The sequence below is a fragment of the Oncorhynchus gorbuscha genome, linkage group LG14 (assembly GCF_021184085.1).
Source record: "Oncorhynchus gorbuscha isolate QuinsamMale2020 ecotype Even-year linkage group LG14, OgorEven_v1.0, whole genome shotgun sequence".
NCBI classification, from domain to species: Eukaryota; Metazoa; Chordata; class Actinopteri; order Salmoniformes; family Salmonidae; genus Oncorhynchus; species Oncorhynchus gorbuscha.
In genome coordinates this window covers 68,262,267-68,280,355 of record NC_060186.1, presented here as the reverse complement: position 1 = coordinate 68,280,355, position 18,089 = coordinate 68,262,267, and the positions used below count along the sequence as shown (strand labels likewise).

At 43.4% G+C, this 18,089-nt stretch overlaps 1 protein-coding gene and 1 long non-coding RNA gene across 3 annotated transcripts; one reads left to right on the top strand and one right to left on the bottom strand.

The window, feature by feature from the left end:
- Positions 1–6,631: 6,631 nt before the first annotated feature.
- Positions 6,632–13,646, bottom strand: LOC123995334 (leucine-rich repeat transmembrane protein FLRT2-like). Of its 2 annotated transcripts, none has more exons than XM_046298878.1 (2): positions 13,039–13,646; positions 6,632–9,480 (listed from the first exon to the last, which is right to left on the bottom strand). In XM_046298878.1, exon 2 carries the CDS (start codon positions 8,965–8,967, stop codon positions 6,958–6,960), a length of 2,010 nt encoding a protein of 669 aa, XP_046154834.1. In that variant the 5' UTR covers positions 8,968–9,480; positions 13,039–13,646; the 3' UTR covers positions 6,632–6,957. The 2 variants fall into 2 exon arrangements, with proteins under 2 accessions (XP_046154834.1, XP_046154835.1); XM_046298879.1 differs by having other exon boundaries at positions 13,269–13,646.
- Positions 13,140–14,427, top strand: LOC123995335. Its single transcript, XR_006831811.1, has 3 exons — positions 13,140–13,480; positions 13,625–13,754; positions 14,300–14,427. It is a non-coding gene; the product is annotated as an uncharacterized LOC123995335 (long non-coding RNA).
- Positions 14,428–18,089: the final 3,662 nt, after the last annotated feature.

Genomic DNA, 18,089 nt, shown 5'->3' with positions numbered 1-18,089 from the left:
TATTTGCAAAAATCTTCACTTCTATATATATATACATTTTGTGCAAAAACATTTAAAGGTTTCAAGAACTTTACATTGTAAGTTAACCTCAAGGCACATACATGGGACAACAACAAGATTTCATCATGAGAACAAAAATTGTACTTTGGTTCCTAAATAGCATATTGGTTTATGTTGTTAAAGTCAAAACAACGCAATGTCTAAATGAAAAGCCATAATAGTCAAGAACACCCTAAAGAAGCCAAATTACATGCATGGTTGATTTTCAGCATACTTTCTTCTGTCAAATGATACATGAACAAATAGCCTCTCGTTGTTCATATTATTTCAATTAATTTAACCCAGCAGCTGTATGGGGAAGTGTTGATTATCCAAAACACAGAAAATTCAATTACTTAAAAAACCCATGAATAGTTTGCTGAAGACTTCTGTGAATAGATGCACAAATCCTTGAATTAATTTGAGTCTATAATGGAAATTTGCAGACAGTAATTCACATGAGGGGGATTTGCCCTCAAACTGAAAATTACCGAGAGACAAAACAAAGATAACTTAAAATGTATTACATTTTATCCACTTGGGTACTTTGTTTGAATTGATCTCTCAATGGTTTAACATAGTTATTTCAATGAGAATCAATGAGCTTTAAGGACATTACTATCAAAGCCTGAAACAATAATAAACCAGAGGTGTCAGTATGTCTCTCTATGTTTCACTTCTCTCTCTATAATGTGTTCGGTCTAATCCCATTGGTCACGCCATTGCATCTGTGCACTTTCTTTACATCAGGGAGGAAATGAAGAGTAATGTTCTGCTGCAAATAACCAACAAGGCTTCTCAGTCACTTGGTATCATTCATTACCCAGCACCACTCAAGGCGTCGTCACGAATGAACAGTCTTTCATTAGTTCTGTGTCAGATCTATTGTTGTCTGTCACTCTCTCTTTGTTGTTGCAGAAATATAAACATGTGTGCTTTCCATACAGTAACTATTCAATCATTAGTTTAAACCTTGCTTCTGCTCTGAACACGTAATTGAATTAACCAAGTACAGTTAGCCCATACAGTACTGCATAAAGGTAAGGCAATAAATGGACTATTATCACTCCTTGGAACACTCGTTCCTTCGGGAACTTGTTGCAACAGGTTGGCCTGACTGACTAACAATACATTTAAAACCTAATCCCTGGTAAAGAAAACAAAGACACTTTGCTGTATGGAATTATTGTCAGATAGAATAACTGTTCTACAGGCAGGTGGATTAAAGTGTTCAGTGGATAAATAACCTGTTAAAAGCACTAGGGCCATGTAGCAGTGTGAAACTGACCTTAGGTCAGTAAATGTCAGATGGATGTTGTATGCAACTTGCCATGTAGCTGTGCCAAACTGACCTTAGGTCAGTAAATGTCAGATGGATGTTGTATGCAACTTGCCATGTACCTGTGCCAAACTGACCTTAGGTCACTAAATGTAGCAGTGTCAAACGTAATGTGTGTCAAACTGACCTTAGGTCAGCTTACGCTAGTGGGGCTAGTTGGACGTATATTTTAATAAAGGTTGATACGCTGATATGTGTACGTTGGTAGAAAAATGTGGAGACACTTTGGTAACCACAGAAGAGCAACTGTCATTTCTTAACAAAAAGAGTTTCTGCATTATGAATGGAAATTAGACTCAAAAAGCATGTAAGAAAGCTTAAACGTCATGATGAATGATGGCGTCATAGTGTTTATAGCGTCATAAACTCCCCACTTTGGGAAATACTGAAGGAATTAACACTAATACATGCACTGGCATGGCAGTTCTTCAAATACAGACAATACAACAGAGATTCTAGCCATTAACAGCCCAGCACAAAACAAGAGTTTGACCTTTAAAATGGTCTTTACTGTTGATAACAAAATTATTTTTAGTCAAGGACAGTGGTTCCCAACCTTTTTCTGCCTTGGCTACCCCTGAAGCATCCCCTCATGTGCATTTTCCCTGTAGGCCTATGGTCTCATGAGTCTTTTCAAGTACCCCTGTGGATAGGCCAAGGTCCTCATACCCCTCGTTGTGAACCACTGGTCTAAAGTCCAGCCAAACCATTGGAATGCAGTGGTTTAATGGTGTATTTCAGCCAGTGGCTTGGTGCCCCGTGACGTGAAGGGTTATCTCCTGTCATTTGGCCCTCCTCCCTCTCTAAACTTGTGATTCACACGGCCAAGTCTGGAAAATAAAGTCTGGAAATTAAAGTCTGCATATTTTTCTCCCTTTTTTGGATGAGGATTATGAGGAGTTGGGGGGGTGGATCCTTTGAACTCCGCCCGCAAAGTAAAATCATGTCAAAGCAAATAAAGTCGGAGTAAGAAGTGTATAATGATGACTTCTCAGTGGCACCAGGCATTCCAAATCTGTCACAACTCACAGAGGCTGAAAAACTACACACATACTGTAGAACCATAGAGACACTCACTCTCTCTCTCTCTCTCTCTCTCTCTCTCTCTCTCTCTCTCTCTCTCTCTCTCTCTCTCTCTCTCTCTCTCTCTCTCTCTCTCTCTCATTTTGAATTGATGGTGAATCTGTCATTTGAACCAGTCAATCAATGAATGAATAGCATAGCCAATCCCAATGGAAATTATTCACATGCTACAGCAGGAAACCCCTTCCATCAACACAGTATAAAGCAGATTAAAGATAAACACATTGATCATTCGTTGAGATTCACACATTTGTCATTTAAATACTAAACAATAAAGGAAAATAGAAAGGTAGCGGACTGTATAATAACTGTGATTGTATCTCCTACACATTCATCATCACTGCAGACACCACCCTGCAAAGACAAGATACCCAACACAACTTCATGGGCCTCCCCCATGATAATAACACACTGTGGTAAAAATCTATATAATTTAGCCGCTGAACCCCAAAGCTGAGCACAGTTAGTTTTAAATTATTCCACATCATTAAGTAGCTCCGCAAGCATTAATACTCAGAGCAATGCCATTTAAGATTGAGTAACGGTCGTCACTAGTTAACACAGCCACAAAGTCATAATTACAGTGCCTTGCGAAAGTATTCGGTCCCCTTGAACTTTGCGACCTTTTGCCACATTTCAGGCTTCAAACATAAAGATATAAAACTGTATTTTTTTGTGAAGAATCAAGAACAAGTGGGACACAATCATGAAGTGGAACGACATTTATTGGATATTTCAAACTTTTTTAACAATTCAAAAACTGAAAAATTGGGCGTGCAAAATTATTCAGCCCCTTTACTTTCAGTGCAGCAAACTCTCTCCAGAAGTTCAGTGAGGATCTCTGAATGATCCAATGTTGACCTAAATGACTAATGATGATAAATACAATCCACCTGTGTGTAATCAAGTCTCCGTATAAATGCACCTGCACTGTGATAGTCTCAGAGGTCCGTTAAAAGCGCAGAGAGCATCATGAAGAACAAGGAACACACCAGGCAGGTCTGAGATACTGTTGTGTTTAAAGCTGGATTTGGATACAAAAAGATTTCCCAAGCTTTAAACATCCCAAGGAGCACTGTGCAAGCGATATACAAGGAGAAGACTGATCAGAGATGCAGCCAAGAGGCCCATGATCACTCTGGATGAACTGCAGAGATCTACAGCTGAGGTGGGAGACTCTGTCCATAGGACAACAATCAGTCGTATATTGCACAAATCTGGCCTTTATGGAAGAGTGGCAAGAAGAAAGCCATTTCTTAAAGATATCCATAAAAAGTGTAATTTAAAGTTTGCCACAAACCACCTGGGAGACACACCAAACATGTGGAACAAGGTGCTCTGGTCAGATGAAACCAAAATTGAACTTTTTGGCAACAATGCAAAACGTTATGTTTGGCGTAAAAGCAACACAGCTCATCACCCTGAACACACCATCCCCACTGTCAAACATGGTAGTGGCAGCATCATGGTTTGGGCCTGCTTTTCTTCAGCAGGGACAGGGAAGATGGTTAAAATTGATGGGAAGATGGATAGAGCCTACAATGGAATGGTTAAAAAATAAACATATCCAGGTGTTAGAATGACCAAGTCAAAAAGTCCAGACCTGCATCCAATTGAGAATCTGTGGAAAGAACTTGAAAACTGCTGTTCACAAATGCTCTCCATCCAACCTCACTGAGCTCGAGCTATTTTGCAAGGAGGAATGGGAAAAAAATTCAGTCTCTCGATGTACAAAACTGATAGAGACATACCCCAAGCGACTTACAGCTGTAATCGCAGCAAAAGGTGGCGCTACAAAGTATTAACTTAAGGGGGCTGAATAATTTTGCACGCCCAATTTTTCAGTTTTTGATTTGTTAAAAAAGTTTGAAATATCCAATAAATGTGGTTCCACTTCATGATTGTGTCCCACTTGTTGTTGATTCTTCACAAAAAAATACAGTTTTATATCTTTATGTTTGAAGCCTGAAATGTGGCAAAAGGTCGCAAAGTTCAAGGGGGCCGAATACTTTCGCAAGGCACTGTATGTATAAAACCCACCTATTTCTACAATTTATCTTCCTAAAATCTCATTTGAAACCTCGTCTAAACCTTAACCTTAACGACACTGCTATTCTTATGCCCAACCCTAACCATATTTTTGTCTTCATTCATCTTTACACTATAGCCATTTTGACTTTGTGGCTGTGGTAATTAGTGACAACCATGAGTTATGGTTGCTGGAGGGATTGCTGGAGCTCAAGGATCTTTACTGCTAACTCTCTCACTTACCCCTCTATACTGACTGAGAGAACATGCCTCCTAGTAGCCACAGCTGGTACTACCTCCTGTGTCACTGAAGGACAATCTATATCCAGTTGTCAAAGCAGTCTCCCTCTCTGCCATAGGAGGTTGGTGGCAACTTCATTTGGGAGGATGGGCTCGTGGTAATGACTGGAGCAGAATAGGTGGAATGGTATTAAATACATAAAACACATGGTTTCCAGGTGTTTGACACCATTCCAGTTGCTCCATCTGGCCATTATTATGAGCCGTTCTCCCCTCAGCAGACTCCACTGCTCCCTGCCTACCACATTCATACATGTTCACTTAGTCCCGTGAAGGCATTATCCCTCCCTACCACATTCAGATGTGTTCTCTTAGTCCTGTGAAGGCATTCTCCCTGCCTACCACATTCATACATGTTCACTTAGTCCTGTGAAGGCATTATCCCTCCCTACCACATTCAGACGTGTTCACTTAGTCCTGTGAAGGCATTATCCCTCCCTACCACATTCAGACGTGTTCACTTAGTCCTGTGAAGGCATTCTCACTGCCTACCACATTCAGATGTGTTCACTTAGTCCTGTGAAGGCATTATCCCTCCCTACCACATTCAGATGTGTTCACTTAGTCCTGTGAAGGCATTCCCCCTGCCTACCACATTCAGATGTACATTCAGATGTGTTCACTTAGTCCTGTGAAGGCATTCTCCCTGCCTACCACATTCAGATGTGTTCACTTAGTCCTGTGAAGGCATTATCCCTCCCTACCACATTCAGACGTGTTCACTTAGTCCCGTGAAGGGATTATCCCTCCCTACCACATTCAGATGTGTTCACTTAGTCCTGTGAAGGCATTATCCCTCCCTACCACATTCAGACGTGTTCACTTAGTCCCGTGAAGGCATTATCCCTCCCTACCACATTCAGATGTGTTCACTTAGTCCTGTGAAGGCATTCTCACTGCCTACCACATTCATACATGTTCACTTTTTCTTGTGAGGGCAATAGGGGGTGTTGAAAAGTGTGCGCTTCCTCTTTGATGGGATTTCCACAAAAAGCTAATTTCCTGGATGGCTGCTTACTCTCTCTGTTACATTAGAAAGTGCACTTTGATTCTTTAAAAAAAACACCAGCAGTGCCTATTCTCCACTGCAGTCTAATCAGCAGTGTTACTATGTCCCTGACCACTGTGTTATCGTAACTAATGTTTCTGAGGGGGTGGCTCTGCACAAAGACCATCATTTAGCTCCCGTGGTTAGCAAAGAATCCCTTCCCTCATAGCACCCAACAACCCAAAACCTGAGACAGACAGGGCAGCGTTTGTCAGAACCAACCCAGTGTGTCGTAATGGTACAAATTCCTATATACAGTACTTCAAATTAAGGATCTGACAAATATTTTCTTTTTAATTTTCACCTAAAATGACATACCCAAATCTAACTGCCTGTAGCTCAGGCCCTGATGCAAAGATATGCATATGCTTGGTACCATTTGAAAGGAAACACTTTGATGTTTGTGGAAATGTGAAAGGAATGTAGGAGAATATAACACAATAGATGTGGTAAAAGATGATACAAAGAAAAAAAACGTTCTTTTGTATTTGTTTGTACCATCATCTTTGAAATGCAAGAGAAAGGACATAATGTATTATTCCAGCCCAGGTGCAATTTAGATTTTGGCTATTAGATTGAAGCAGTGTATGTGCAACGTTTCAGACTGATCCAATGACCCATTGCATTTTTGTTCAAAATGTTGTATCAAGACTGCCCAAATGTGCCTAATTTGTTTATTAATAACTTTTCATGTTCAAAATTGTGCACTCTCCTCAAACAATAGCATGGTATTCTTTCACTGTAATAGCTACTGCAAATTGGACAGTACAGTTAGATTAACAAGAATTTAAGCTTTCTGACAATATCAGATATGTCTATGTCCTGGGAAAATGTCTTGTTACTTACAACCTCATGCTAATCGCATTAGCCTACGTTAGCTCAACCGTCCCGTAGAAGGGACACCGATCCCGAAGTTAAGCAAAAAACACTTACTGTAATTTAATCCCACTGATTAGAAAACCATTTGTATTCCTTCTAACTAAGAGTAAAAAAGATAGCTGATAGAATTCCACATTACTGTCCACAGTATAAATTACATGGCAGACAGAACTTGGAAATATCTATGGTACAGTATATTTTTTTCTCAAACAACTGGTGTGGGAGCATCCTGTTAGAAGCATCACGTGTGGCAGAACTCGGTGCTGGGAACGTTGCTGCTCTTGCAGTAGGCTAAGCTATTGTTACTGAGGTGGCAGTCTCTGAAGCCGATGCCTCCATTGGGTGTATAGATGGGCTGAATCCTGTAATCACCTTTCAAAAGTTGCTCATTGTTCAGGGAAACTATCTGAAAGCTGGTCTCAGTCATTTCCAGTATAGAGTTATCCTTTTTGGTCCCCGCCTCGCAGTAGTCGTCTTTTCTCCTGCCACGGTTGTATTTCCACTTGGACGATTCAGAGCGGCTCTTCTTGTGCATGTGCCAACAAAACAGGCTCAGCAGCATTACCAGGACGACAAGGACTGCCCCGCCTATCACCCCGGCCAAAAGGAGAGTGGAGTTGGTGTCCTGTTGAGCTTCCTCCGACCCTGTGGCCTTGTTGTTGTTGGAGCTGGATGAGGTCGACTTGGTTCTGGCGTCTGAGCATATTGTATCCTCCCCTGGGCGGTAGGAGTTGAGGGTGTCCAGCACATAAACACAGACCCGGTACACCGACCTGGGCTCCAGGTTGGTCAAGCTAAGCTTCCGCCTGTCCCCACTCACCGTCCTTTCGCGGCTGACATCGCTCATCAGGCTCTGGCCCATCTTGACCCAGGTCACCTTGTAGGCTGTGACGGTGAAGTAGGAAGCCCAGCTTACCTCGATGCAGGAGGCATTGACCACGTGGAAGGATATCCGTAAGGGGTCCTCATAGGGGGGCAGTGGGCCAGCAGGGTGGGGAGGCATGGCAGGGGGAGGGGAGGGTGATGTGGGGTAGGAGGAGGTTGTGAAGGTGGGAATAGAGCTGGTCATGGAGGAGGTAATGAGGGTGGTGGTGGTGGGGAGTTGGGGATGCGGGGGCGTGGAGCGCAGGGTAGGCCAGAGGTCAGGCTGGAGGTCCGTCCCAGCTGGGCACTGGATAGAATCCAGGGTGAGTTCCCTGATTGCCATGCCGCGCACCCTCGCTGGGCTTTGGCACATTGAACCGCGCACGTTGATAGAGCCTGGCAGCGACTTGAGCCACACCACCACCCATTTGACGGTGCAATCGCAGCGCCACGGGTTGTTCCGAACAGTGAGCTGTCTGAGGCTGATGAGGCCGTCAAAGACCCCCTGTGTCAGCGTCTGCAGCTGGTTATTGGAGATATCCAGTCTCTCGAGCCTCTGGAGGCCGGAGAAGGCTGTCACTGGGATTTGGTCCATCTGATTATCCTGCAGGCTGAGCTTGACCAGGGACTGCGTCGGGAGGAGGGGCGGGGGGAACGTCAGAGAGTTACGGGCCAGCGCCAGCTCCCGGAGGTTGGACAGCTCCTGGAACGTCCCCGGGGCCACGCCCTCGTCTGTCAACAAGTTGCCATCCAACAGGAGGCGCTGTAGCCGCGTCACGTTCTGGAACGCCTCCTCAGCAATGACCGCGATACGGTTCTCGTCTAATCGCAGCTCTGTGAGGTCCTCTGGGAGACCAATGGGGACACTGCTCAGGTGGTTCTTGGTGAGGAAGAGCAGCTTGAGGCTGACAGCATCCCGGAACGCCCCATCCTCCACACCAACCGTAGAGATGGAGTTATCGTCCAGGTGGAGCTCCTCTAAGCGGGGCAGTTGGGCTAAGGCAGCCCTGGAGATGGTCTGGATGTTGTTCTCTTGCAGGTGGAGCACCCGGATGTTCTTAGGCAGGTTGATGGGGAACTCGTCCAACTGGTTGCCGTAGAGATACACTGTCTCCACGGACGCCACGTTGTGTAGTTCCCATGGGAACCCTGCATTGTTGATCTGGTTGTTGTGGAGGTAGAGGATCTTGTAGCCCTCTGTCACCCCCAGAGGCACAGACGTCAGGCTCCGCTCGTTGCAGTAAACAAAGGTTTTGTCGCAGCGGCACTCTTCTGGGCACGAGGTGGCAGGGCAGCTAAAGTGCACATTGAGGCTCAGGATGACTGTCAACCAGAAACGCAGAAATGAACCCCAATCTTTATTCCACAGCCCAGCCTGAAACTCCATAGTGTAAAATCAGGAGGGGATTGTCCTTGGGTTGGAGAAATTAAAAAGCGACGCACCAACAAAAAAAGGAAAAAAAGGGAAAAGTATTGAAAGTATTGAAGTAAATCCACCAAAAGAGTCGACAAAAAAAACAGTCCACTAAAAGAGTTTGATAATGCTGAGTTCACCTCTTCTTCACGGGGCAGTAGAACAAGAAGCCGTAGGGTTAGGCTTAATCCCCCTGTAATTAATTATCAACTTTAAGAGAGACAGCGGTCTCATTAGGAAGAGTAGGTCCTCTAAGTGAAGTTGACTCTGACTCCATTCATGCTGAGATATCAGACCAGAGCACTCTCTGCTCGTCCTCACAGGACAGGACACAGCCTGGGCCAATTTAGTGCAGAATCGCAGCAGAAAGCTGATGTGTTTGTGGCCTCCTCCTCTCCTCTCCTCGCCACCCACCCGTCACCGTCACACACTGCTGGTCCCCGCCTGGGGCAGCGTCCAGGGGGGGTGACATTTGGATCCAGAGACCTGTTCCACAAGACAAAGGAAAGGTGAGATTAGTGGCGGTATTTAGGGCAGGGGTGGTCTGTTTCTCTCTGTGAGAAAAAAAGAGCTCTATCACAATTCACACGCACACACAGGTTGACAAAAAACAAGCATACTTGTAGATCCATAGAGTCACACTCTGTTTATGGCCAGATAGCATCTCTCTCTCAGGCACATACTTAACCAACACACAGATCCACTCAGTCTCACACTTTCACACTTCTTTGAAATGTATGCACTGGCTACTTCTTTCGAAATTTCAAACCATCTGATAAAAAATGCGGAGAGTTCTAGAACATCCGGTTTTAGCAGACATAAAGGGGGCTTTCATTCCTTCCTCTCAGTCAAAGAGAGAGGAGAGAATATAGTAGTATATGCCAGGACATCATGCACATTCTGAGATTTCCACAGCAACAAGTCAATGCCTCAGTGCTAAATAACATGCTAATAAACACATTGCAATGATTTTGAACCGTATGAAACATAAATGAGACATAGCAGAGACATGAAAGGAAAACATACAGACGTATCAGGCAGCTCTTGTGTGAAAACAGTCTTCGCTTCTTCTTTGTCTTTGTTAGAGCAGACAGTGTTTTGAAGTCAGAGCTGGTAAACATGTGCTTACAGTAAACAGAGATTGGTGCTGTTTCTCCTCTAAAGGTTCCCCTTACATATTACAAACCACGAACCATCTCCAGCACACGGACATGAAATATGGCACTGCAAAATGAAATATAAGGGGACTGCGTGTGTGTGTGTGTGTGTGTGTGTGTGTGTGTGTGTGTGTGTGTGTGTGTGTGTGTGTGTGTGTGTGTGTGTGTGTGTGTGTGTGTGTGTGTGTGTGTGTGTGTGTGTGTGTGTGTGTGTGTGTGTGGGGGGGGGGGATTTTATACCAACCCCAGAGTGACAAACACAGCCTGTCAAATGAAATGGGATTGGAAAAGAATTTAGCTCCTCCACTTGCGATAAATGATCGATACTGGACCATTTCTTAACATGGTTTAGAGGTTTAGAGTGGGCACAAGGCCACCCAGTTACAATATGGGCTTCAGCACAAGGCCACCCGGTTACAATATGGGCTTCAGCACAAGGCCACCCGGTTACAATATGGGCTTCAGCACAAGGCCACCCGGTTACAGTATGGGCTTCAGCACAAGGCCAACCGGTTACTGTATGGGCTTAAGCACAAGGCCACCCGGTTACAGTATGGGCTTCAGCACAAGGCCACCCGGTTACAGTATGGGCTTCAGCACAAGGCCAACCGGTTACAGTATGGGCTTCAGCACAAGGCCGCCCGGTTACAGTATGGGCCTCAGCACAAGGCCAACCGGTTACAGTATGGGCTTCAGCACAAGGCCGCCCGGTTACAGTATGGGCCTCAGCACAAGGCCACACGGTTACAGTATGGGCCTCAGCACAAGGCCACCTGGTTACAGTATGGGCCTCAGCACAAGGCCACACGGTTACAGTATGGGCCTCAGCACAAGGCCACCCGGTTACAGTATGGGCCTCAGCACAAGGCCACCCGGTTACAGTATGGGCCTCAGCACAAGGCCACCCGGTTACAGTATGGGCCTCAGCACAAGGCCACACGGTTACAGTATGGGCCTCAGCACAAGGCCACCCGGTTACAGTACGGGCCTCAGCACAAGGCCACACGGTTACAGTATGGGCCTCAGCACAAGGCCACACGGTTACAGTATGGGCCTCAGCACAAGGCCACCCGGTTACAGTATGGGCCTCAGCACAAGGCCACCCGGTTACAGTACGGGCCTCAGCACAAGGCCACACGGTTACAGTATGGGCCTCAGCACAAGGCCACACGGTTACAGTATGGGCCTCAGCACAAGGCCACCCGGTTACAGTATGGGCCTCAGCACAAGGCCACGCAGTTACAGTACAGCAGGTAGGCCATCCGGGGCAGTAGCTAACCTAGCAGTTAGAATGTTGGACCCTAAACGAAAGGCCGGTAGTTCGAATCCTCAAGCTGACAAGGTGAAAATATGTCGATGTGCCCTTGAGCAAGGCACTTAACCCTAATTGTTCCAAGGTTTCTGTTGATAATGGCAGACCCTGGCCGTGACCCCACTCTCTGAGGGTGTCTCAGGGAGAGTTGGGATATGAAAAAAAAATACACATTTCCAATTAATGCACACTTTTACATGTGTGAAAAAGGACAAATATAAGCAACCACCAAATTATTATTACAGTAGGGCCTCAGCTCCCCGCATCTCGGCATTCAAGTGTGTTGCCTATTACACGTTTCCTCCCCATCAGTGCATTTAACTTAACAGGAGCACCACCCTGTGTCAATGCTGAATAGACCCATACCTTTAATACAAAACAGGTTTGATGGGATTGGGTAACATAGCCAAGGAGGAATGTGCATATGGACAGAGTAAAGTTATCTGTATTGTCTGGTTGCTCTGTAGACTGACGAGATGGGGCTCTACACCTTATAGAGATGGAACAAACAGTATGAAATACATCTGCGATCTACTTTTCGAAATTGAAAAGGGCTAAATGTAATCAAATAAGCTTCAGGGGAAATAAGCACTAACCACATGAAAATACATTTCCTGCCACAACAACAGTACCTAAAATGATTATAGCTGCATAAATAACGACATTGGACATTGGAAGGAATTGTGGAGGAAAAAATAAACCTTTATAAGTAAGGCTGAAGAACACGTCCAATACACACACAATAAAATTGGCACTTCCATGTATTCAAATACAAAATGTATTGCACAGAGAGAGAAATGTGCACTCGGACCAATTAATTCCGAGGGCAAATTGTGGGGTAACTGCCAATGTATCTGTGTGAACAGATAGAATAACGTTTTTCGGCTGAGGGAGCACAGTTCTCGCCAGATGAATTAAGTGATATCGCGGCCAGGTTCAATCCGATTAGGATTGGATTAAATGACAATAACGCAATTAAAAGTTTAAAACCGATAGGCTATTTAAAAGACGATAAAAGGCGGATCAGGTATACTTCAAAGGCAGCTCAGTGAGTGGTGTTCATCTGAATTAATTATTACAAAGAGACATTGAGAGCCGTAACCGAGCATTGAAATTTCAAGTGCAAACGGAGGCTTCGCTTTTCTCTGAAAGAAAAAAGCCGTGCGCTTTGTAGCACATTGATCTTTGACGTGATGAAAAACCTAATTAACGGATTAATAAATTCTACCATCTATAAACAAATATTTTTTTAAACTATTGTCAATTGACAAGTTGACCACATTTTGTTTATAGATGGCAGTAGATTGCAAAGAAATTATAATATATTAGGAAACTGCGTGCTTTGAATAAAAATAATACCATAGCGCTTGAATTGTAATACCTCCATAATGTATGAACCAAATCCAGTTCAATCTTATCATATAGCCTATGAAACGACAACTCCACAAAAAACGATTGAAATACCTTGTGGTAAACTATAGTTGTTAATTCAGCTCGGCATTATAGAAACCCAACTGCTGTGAAGAACACATTGCCTTTGTGGTGCTATAAAACATTTGCACTACTGTAGCCTACCTTAGATGAGGCTTTGTCCGTATCCGTTTATTGCCCCTTAATCATGTTAAACTTTTTTCTTTATCGCTTTGCCTTGACCCAGCGTCATTGTTTGTGCGAATCGGTTCCGAGCGCCCTGCCATCCGTAGCTATACCGGACAGCATGCTGCCTGAGTTCGGGAAACAGTTTTCTGATCTGTCCGCAATTTTCTCCTATTCCTCGTCAGGCAGCTCAACAACCTACGACTCACCTCAGCGCTCCTCAAAACCTTGGGCAAGGCATTAGAGCGGGAGAGCAGGATTTGAGGCAGGAGAGACAGGACCGAGTTATTCCGTTGGAGTCCCCCGAAACAGCGAACAAGCACTTTTCAAGGAATCTGGCTGATCCCCTAATCATGACGGCTTGCGTTCAGATTGTTTTGGGGACGATAAAAACTTGCCTTCCATGCTTGGAATACCAGAGGTATTTTGCTAATATAAATTCAGTTGATAGTGATGTGTGTGCACCGCTCACCCCTCTCTCTCTCTCTCTCTCTCTCTCTCTCTCTCTCTCTCTGCTCTCTCTCTCTACATCTGTCTCTTATCTCGCTCTCTCATCGTCACTCAGGTCCCTCCTACCCTACTGGGCCTACCCTTCCCTGAATAAAGAATGCATCTCCCGGAGCAGCTCGGAGAGAGATGGTTAGGAGCCACAGCTCCTCCCAACACTGACGCCCTCATACCTCTCATTTTACATGGTAAATGCAACTTTCTTGGTTTTCTGGACTAGCCTAATTTATATGTATCTTAGTTAACTATATATTTTCCGTAAACACAAAGTTCATTAGGAATGGTCCTAAATGGTTGATCTGGATAAAGTACATGCCCAGACATTCTATTCAGGTTCCATTGGAAGGCAGAGCTCTATGCATAATTCGCTTGGCATTTATTTTGATCTCTCCTTCCTTTCCATGATTTGAGACTGTCAGACACATGCACTGACAAGCACAGTAATTTCCTCTGAATATTCAGCCTCTTTCTAAGTACTGATTCAGCATTAAACAATTGCTGTACCACTCTCTCTCTCTCTCTCTCTCTCTCTCTCTCTCTCTCTCTCTCTCTCTCTCTCTCTCTCTCTCTCTCTCTCTCTCTCTCTCTCTCTCTCTCTCACTCTCTCTCTCTCTGTCTGTCTCTCTCTCTCTCTCTCTCTCTCTCTCTCTCTCTCTCTCTCTCTCTCTCTCTCTCTCTCTCTCTCTCTCTCTCTCTCTCTCTCTCTCTCTCTCTCTCTCTCTCTCACACACAGCATGTGCTGCAGTCCTGTTGTGAAATGTAATAGACGCCACACTAACAGGTCAGCAGCTGCTAGATTATCTTTGATCACAGAGTTGGTGCCAATCAATGATTGATTAAATTAACCATTTGAAACAAAAACACAGTTTTTGTCTCTACCTCCAAGCTATTGGAAAATAAAGATGATATGTAGACTGTCAAGGAAGAAAAGTCAACTTTGAACCAGCACATGGCGATTCCATTCCTCTATTTATCAACCTTCCATGAGACGATTTTGTGAGTTTCATTCTGCCTTTCATGTTTAATTTTGTCTGCCACAGCCCAAAGATTGACTGCCTTGCCATGTACAGTCCACACAATTTAATGTATCCATAAATCACAAAGCTGTACACAGGATGAATTATATATTGGACATGAAGAATGCAGGCTGAAATAGCCTATTTTACGGACAGACATGTTTTAGCAACATAATTCCAATACATGGAATGTGGCATTATACACAGTTATAAAATGTTTCTCTATTAGAAATGACAAATATTTTACAGCTGTTGGATATGCAGCACATTTGATTAAAATATCCTATGTTTGTGTAGGCCAGGGTTTATATCAGTTTACTTTTAGCTGTGGTAATCGAGCTACTAGGCCCATCTGTGGGTTTGAGATACAGGATTTCTCAGTGAAATGTGAATTTCCAATGCAAGACAAGTATCCTTCACAGAGGAAAAAAAGTAAATATGTATAATATGTGCACCTTTATACGTATATTGAAGATGGGTCAGGAGGTCAAGGGTACCTACACTCTGTTCTTTAAAGGCTACATAATCATTGAGTTGGCCTGCGTAGATGCTCTACCTTAACTGCTGATATTGTTTCACTTCTGTTGAACTATTCTAAACTTTCCCATCATTCTTATATCAGACCCTGACACACTTACTAATATCAAGCTACAAGTCATGAAAAGGCTAATCACGGACTTCCTGATATTTGACTGAAGGTTTCTGTTCCACCCGAAATGCAGCCTTACAGGACAGAATGCAGCAGATAGACCTGTATGGCATTGTGTACACTTATTACTATGAAAGTATTAACGAGAAACCAGTCCAGTTATTGGACAAAATGGCCTTCTATGAAGACCTGACTCATGAATTATTTTAGTAAAACTCTAGAAGACTACAATTAGGATAATAGTAATACATTTATAAGTCTAAAGGTATGAATTCTTATAATAACCATATTAGGCAGAAAACAAACTCTCTGACAAAAGCTTATCCCCTCCTCCTTTATTTTAAAAAAGTATAGGAAATGTCTTCAGCACCATCATCCATCTCTCAGCGATAGAATAGAGCCTAAATGGGTTGTGGATTGTTTGGACCAGACTGTATAATTTACTGTATCTTGCTGAAACGGTAGAAATACTCAGCACTGGCCCAAGGGAGATGAAAGTTCAGTCTAGGGTTGCAAAAATTGGAGTAACTTTCCCAAAAGCCACAGGTTTTCCAGAAATCCCAGTAGAAATATTCACAAAATCAGGAGGGAATAAGCAGGAAAACCAGAATCCTCCAACCAGGAGAAAATTCTGGGAATTTTGGGAAAGCTACCTGTTTACGGCTCTCGTCAAAAGGAGTGGACCAAAGCGCAGCGTGGAAAGTGTTCATGATTTTTATTTTCAAAAACACTCAAACAAAATAACCGAAGTGAAAACGAAAGCGCACAGTTCTGTCAGGTACAGACACAAAACAGAAATCAAGATCCCACAAAAACCCAAACGGAAAATGACAACTTATATATGATCCCCAATCAGAGATAACAATAGACAGCTGCCTCTGATTGGCAACCACCCTCGGCCAAAACAAAGAAATAGAAAACATAGACTTTCCCACCTGAGTCACACCCTGACCTAACCAAACATAGAGAATAATAAGGATCTCTAAGGTCAGGGCGTGACACTACCAGAATGTTGCAACCCTAGTCCAGTCCCATGGCTCCTTCAGGGAAGTTTGACCAGGAGCAGAACATTTGTACTCAGATACACACATATTTTTTCCCCCTATAACTATACATTCTTAAGTCCCTGTAGACATCATTATCTTAGCACTTAGCATGTTCCTCAGTACAATGTTTACATCAGAACTTCACAAGGGCACACTTCAAAGTCGTTAATCGACTTTTAACTTCCTTTCAAGAGTGATTGACAAGAGTGATTGGCAAGATCTCTGAAAGATGTGATTGTGTAATTATTATAAATATTTGATTATATTAAAATGATTATATCACCAGATGCCATAATGAGACCTCCTGCTGAGGAGTGTTACGAACGCTGACGATGTTGTTAAGATTATAGTTGATCAATACATACATTAATTATAATTGTCCTCACTGTAATCATCTTTATGCGTGTCAATTATCAAACTACCATCATTTAATTTTTCAACATAACTCCCACATGAGAAAAGCAACATTTTCAAAAGTAAACAATCAAAAGTTGTTCTAAGTGCATGCTACTGCGTCACCACCATATCAATCGTTGACTGTGTAATGCTGGTGTAGGCGCTCCATTAAATGAAATGAAGAAAAACTTGCAAGCTTATAGTTCCTTTTAATAGAATAAACCTGCTTGTCAAACTGTTGGATGGAGGAAGGAGGAGGCAGTTCTCAATCAGCATGGTAGTCATTTCATCAGGAGGACATGGTGTGAATTATGGAGGAATATACAGTGGCTTGCGAAAGTATTTCACCCCCTTGGCATTTTTCCTATTCTTTTGCCTTACAACCTGGAATTAAAATAGATTTTTGGGGGTTTGTATCATTTGATTTACACAACATACCTACCGCTTTGAAGATGCAAACTATTTTTTAGAAGAAATAAGACAAATAAACAGAAAACTTAAGCGTGCATAACGATTCACCCCCCCCCCAAAGTCAATACTTTGTAGAGACATCTTTCACAGCAATTACAGCTGCAAGTCTCTTGGGGTATGCCTCTATAAGCTTGGCACATCTAGCCACTGGAATTTTTGCCCATTCTTCAAGGCAAAACTGCTCCAGCTCCTTCAAGTTGGATGAGTTCCGCTGGTGTACAGAAATCTTGAGGCCCTTCCAAGACATTTAAATGTTTCCCCTTAAACCACTTGAGTGTTGCTTTAGCAGTATGCTTAGGGTCGTTAATCTGCTGGAAGGTGAACCTCTGTCCCAGTCTCAAATCTCTGAAAACTGAAACAGGTTTCCCTCAAGAATTTCCCTTTATTTAGCACCATCCATCATTCCTTCAATTCTGACCAGTTTCCCAGGCCCTGCCGATGAAAAACATGCTGCCATCACCCTGCTTCACTGTGGGGATGGTGTTCTCTGGGTTATGAGAGGTGTTGGGTTTGTGCCAGACATAGAGGTTTCCTTGATGGTCAAAAAGCTCCATTTTAGTCTCATCTGACCAGAGTACCTTCTTCCATATGTTTGGTTAGTCTCCCTTATGCCTTTTGGTGAACACCAAACGTGTTTGCTTATTTTTTTCTTTAAGCAATGTTATTTTTCTCGCCACTCTTCCATAAAGCCCAGGTCTGTGGAGTGTACGGCTTCATGTGGACCTATGGACAGATACTTCAATCTCTGCTGTGGAGCTTTGCAGTTCCATCAGGGTTACCTTTGGTCTCTTTGTTGCCTCTCTGATTAATGCCCTTCTTGCCTGGTCCGTGAGTTTTGGTGGGCGGCACTCTCTTGGCAGGTTTGTTGTGGTGCCATATTATTTCCATTTTTTTATAATGGATTTAATGGTGCTCCATGGGATGTTCAAAGTTCCGGATAATTTT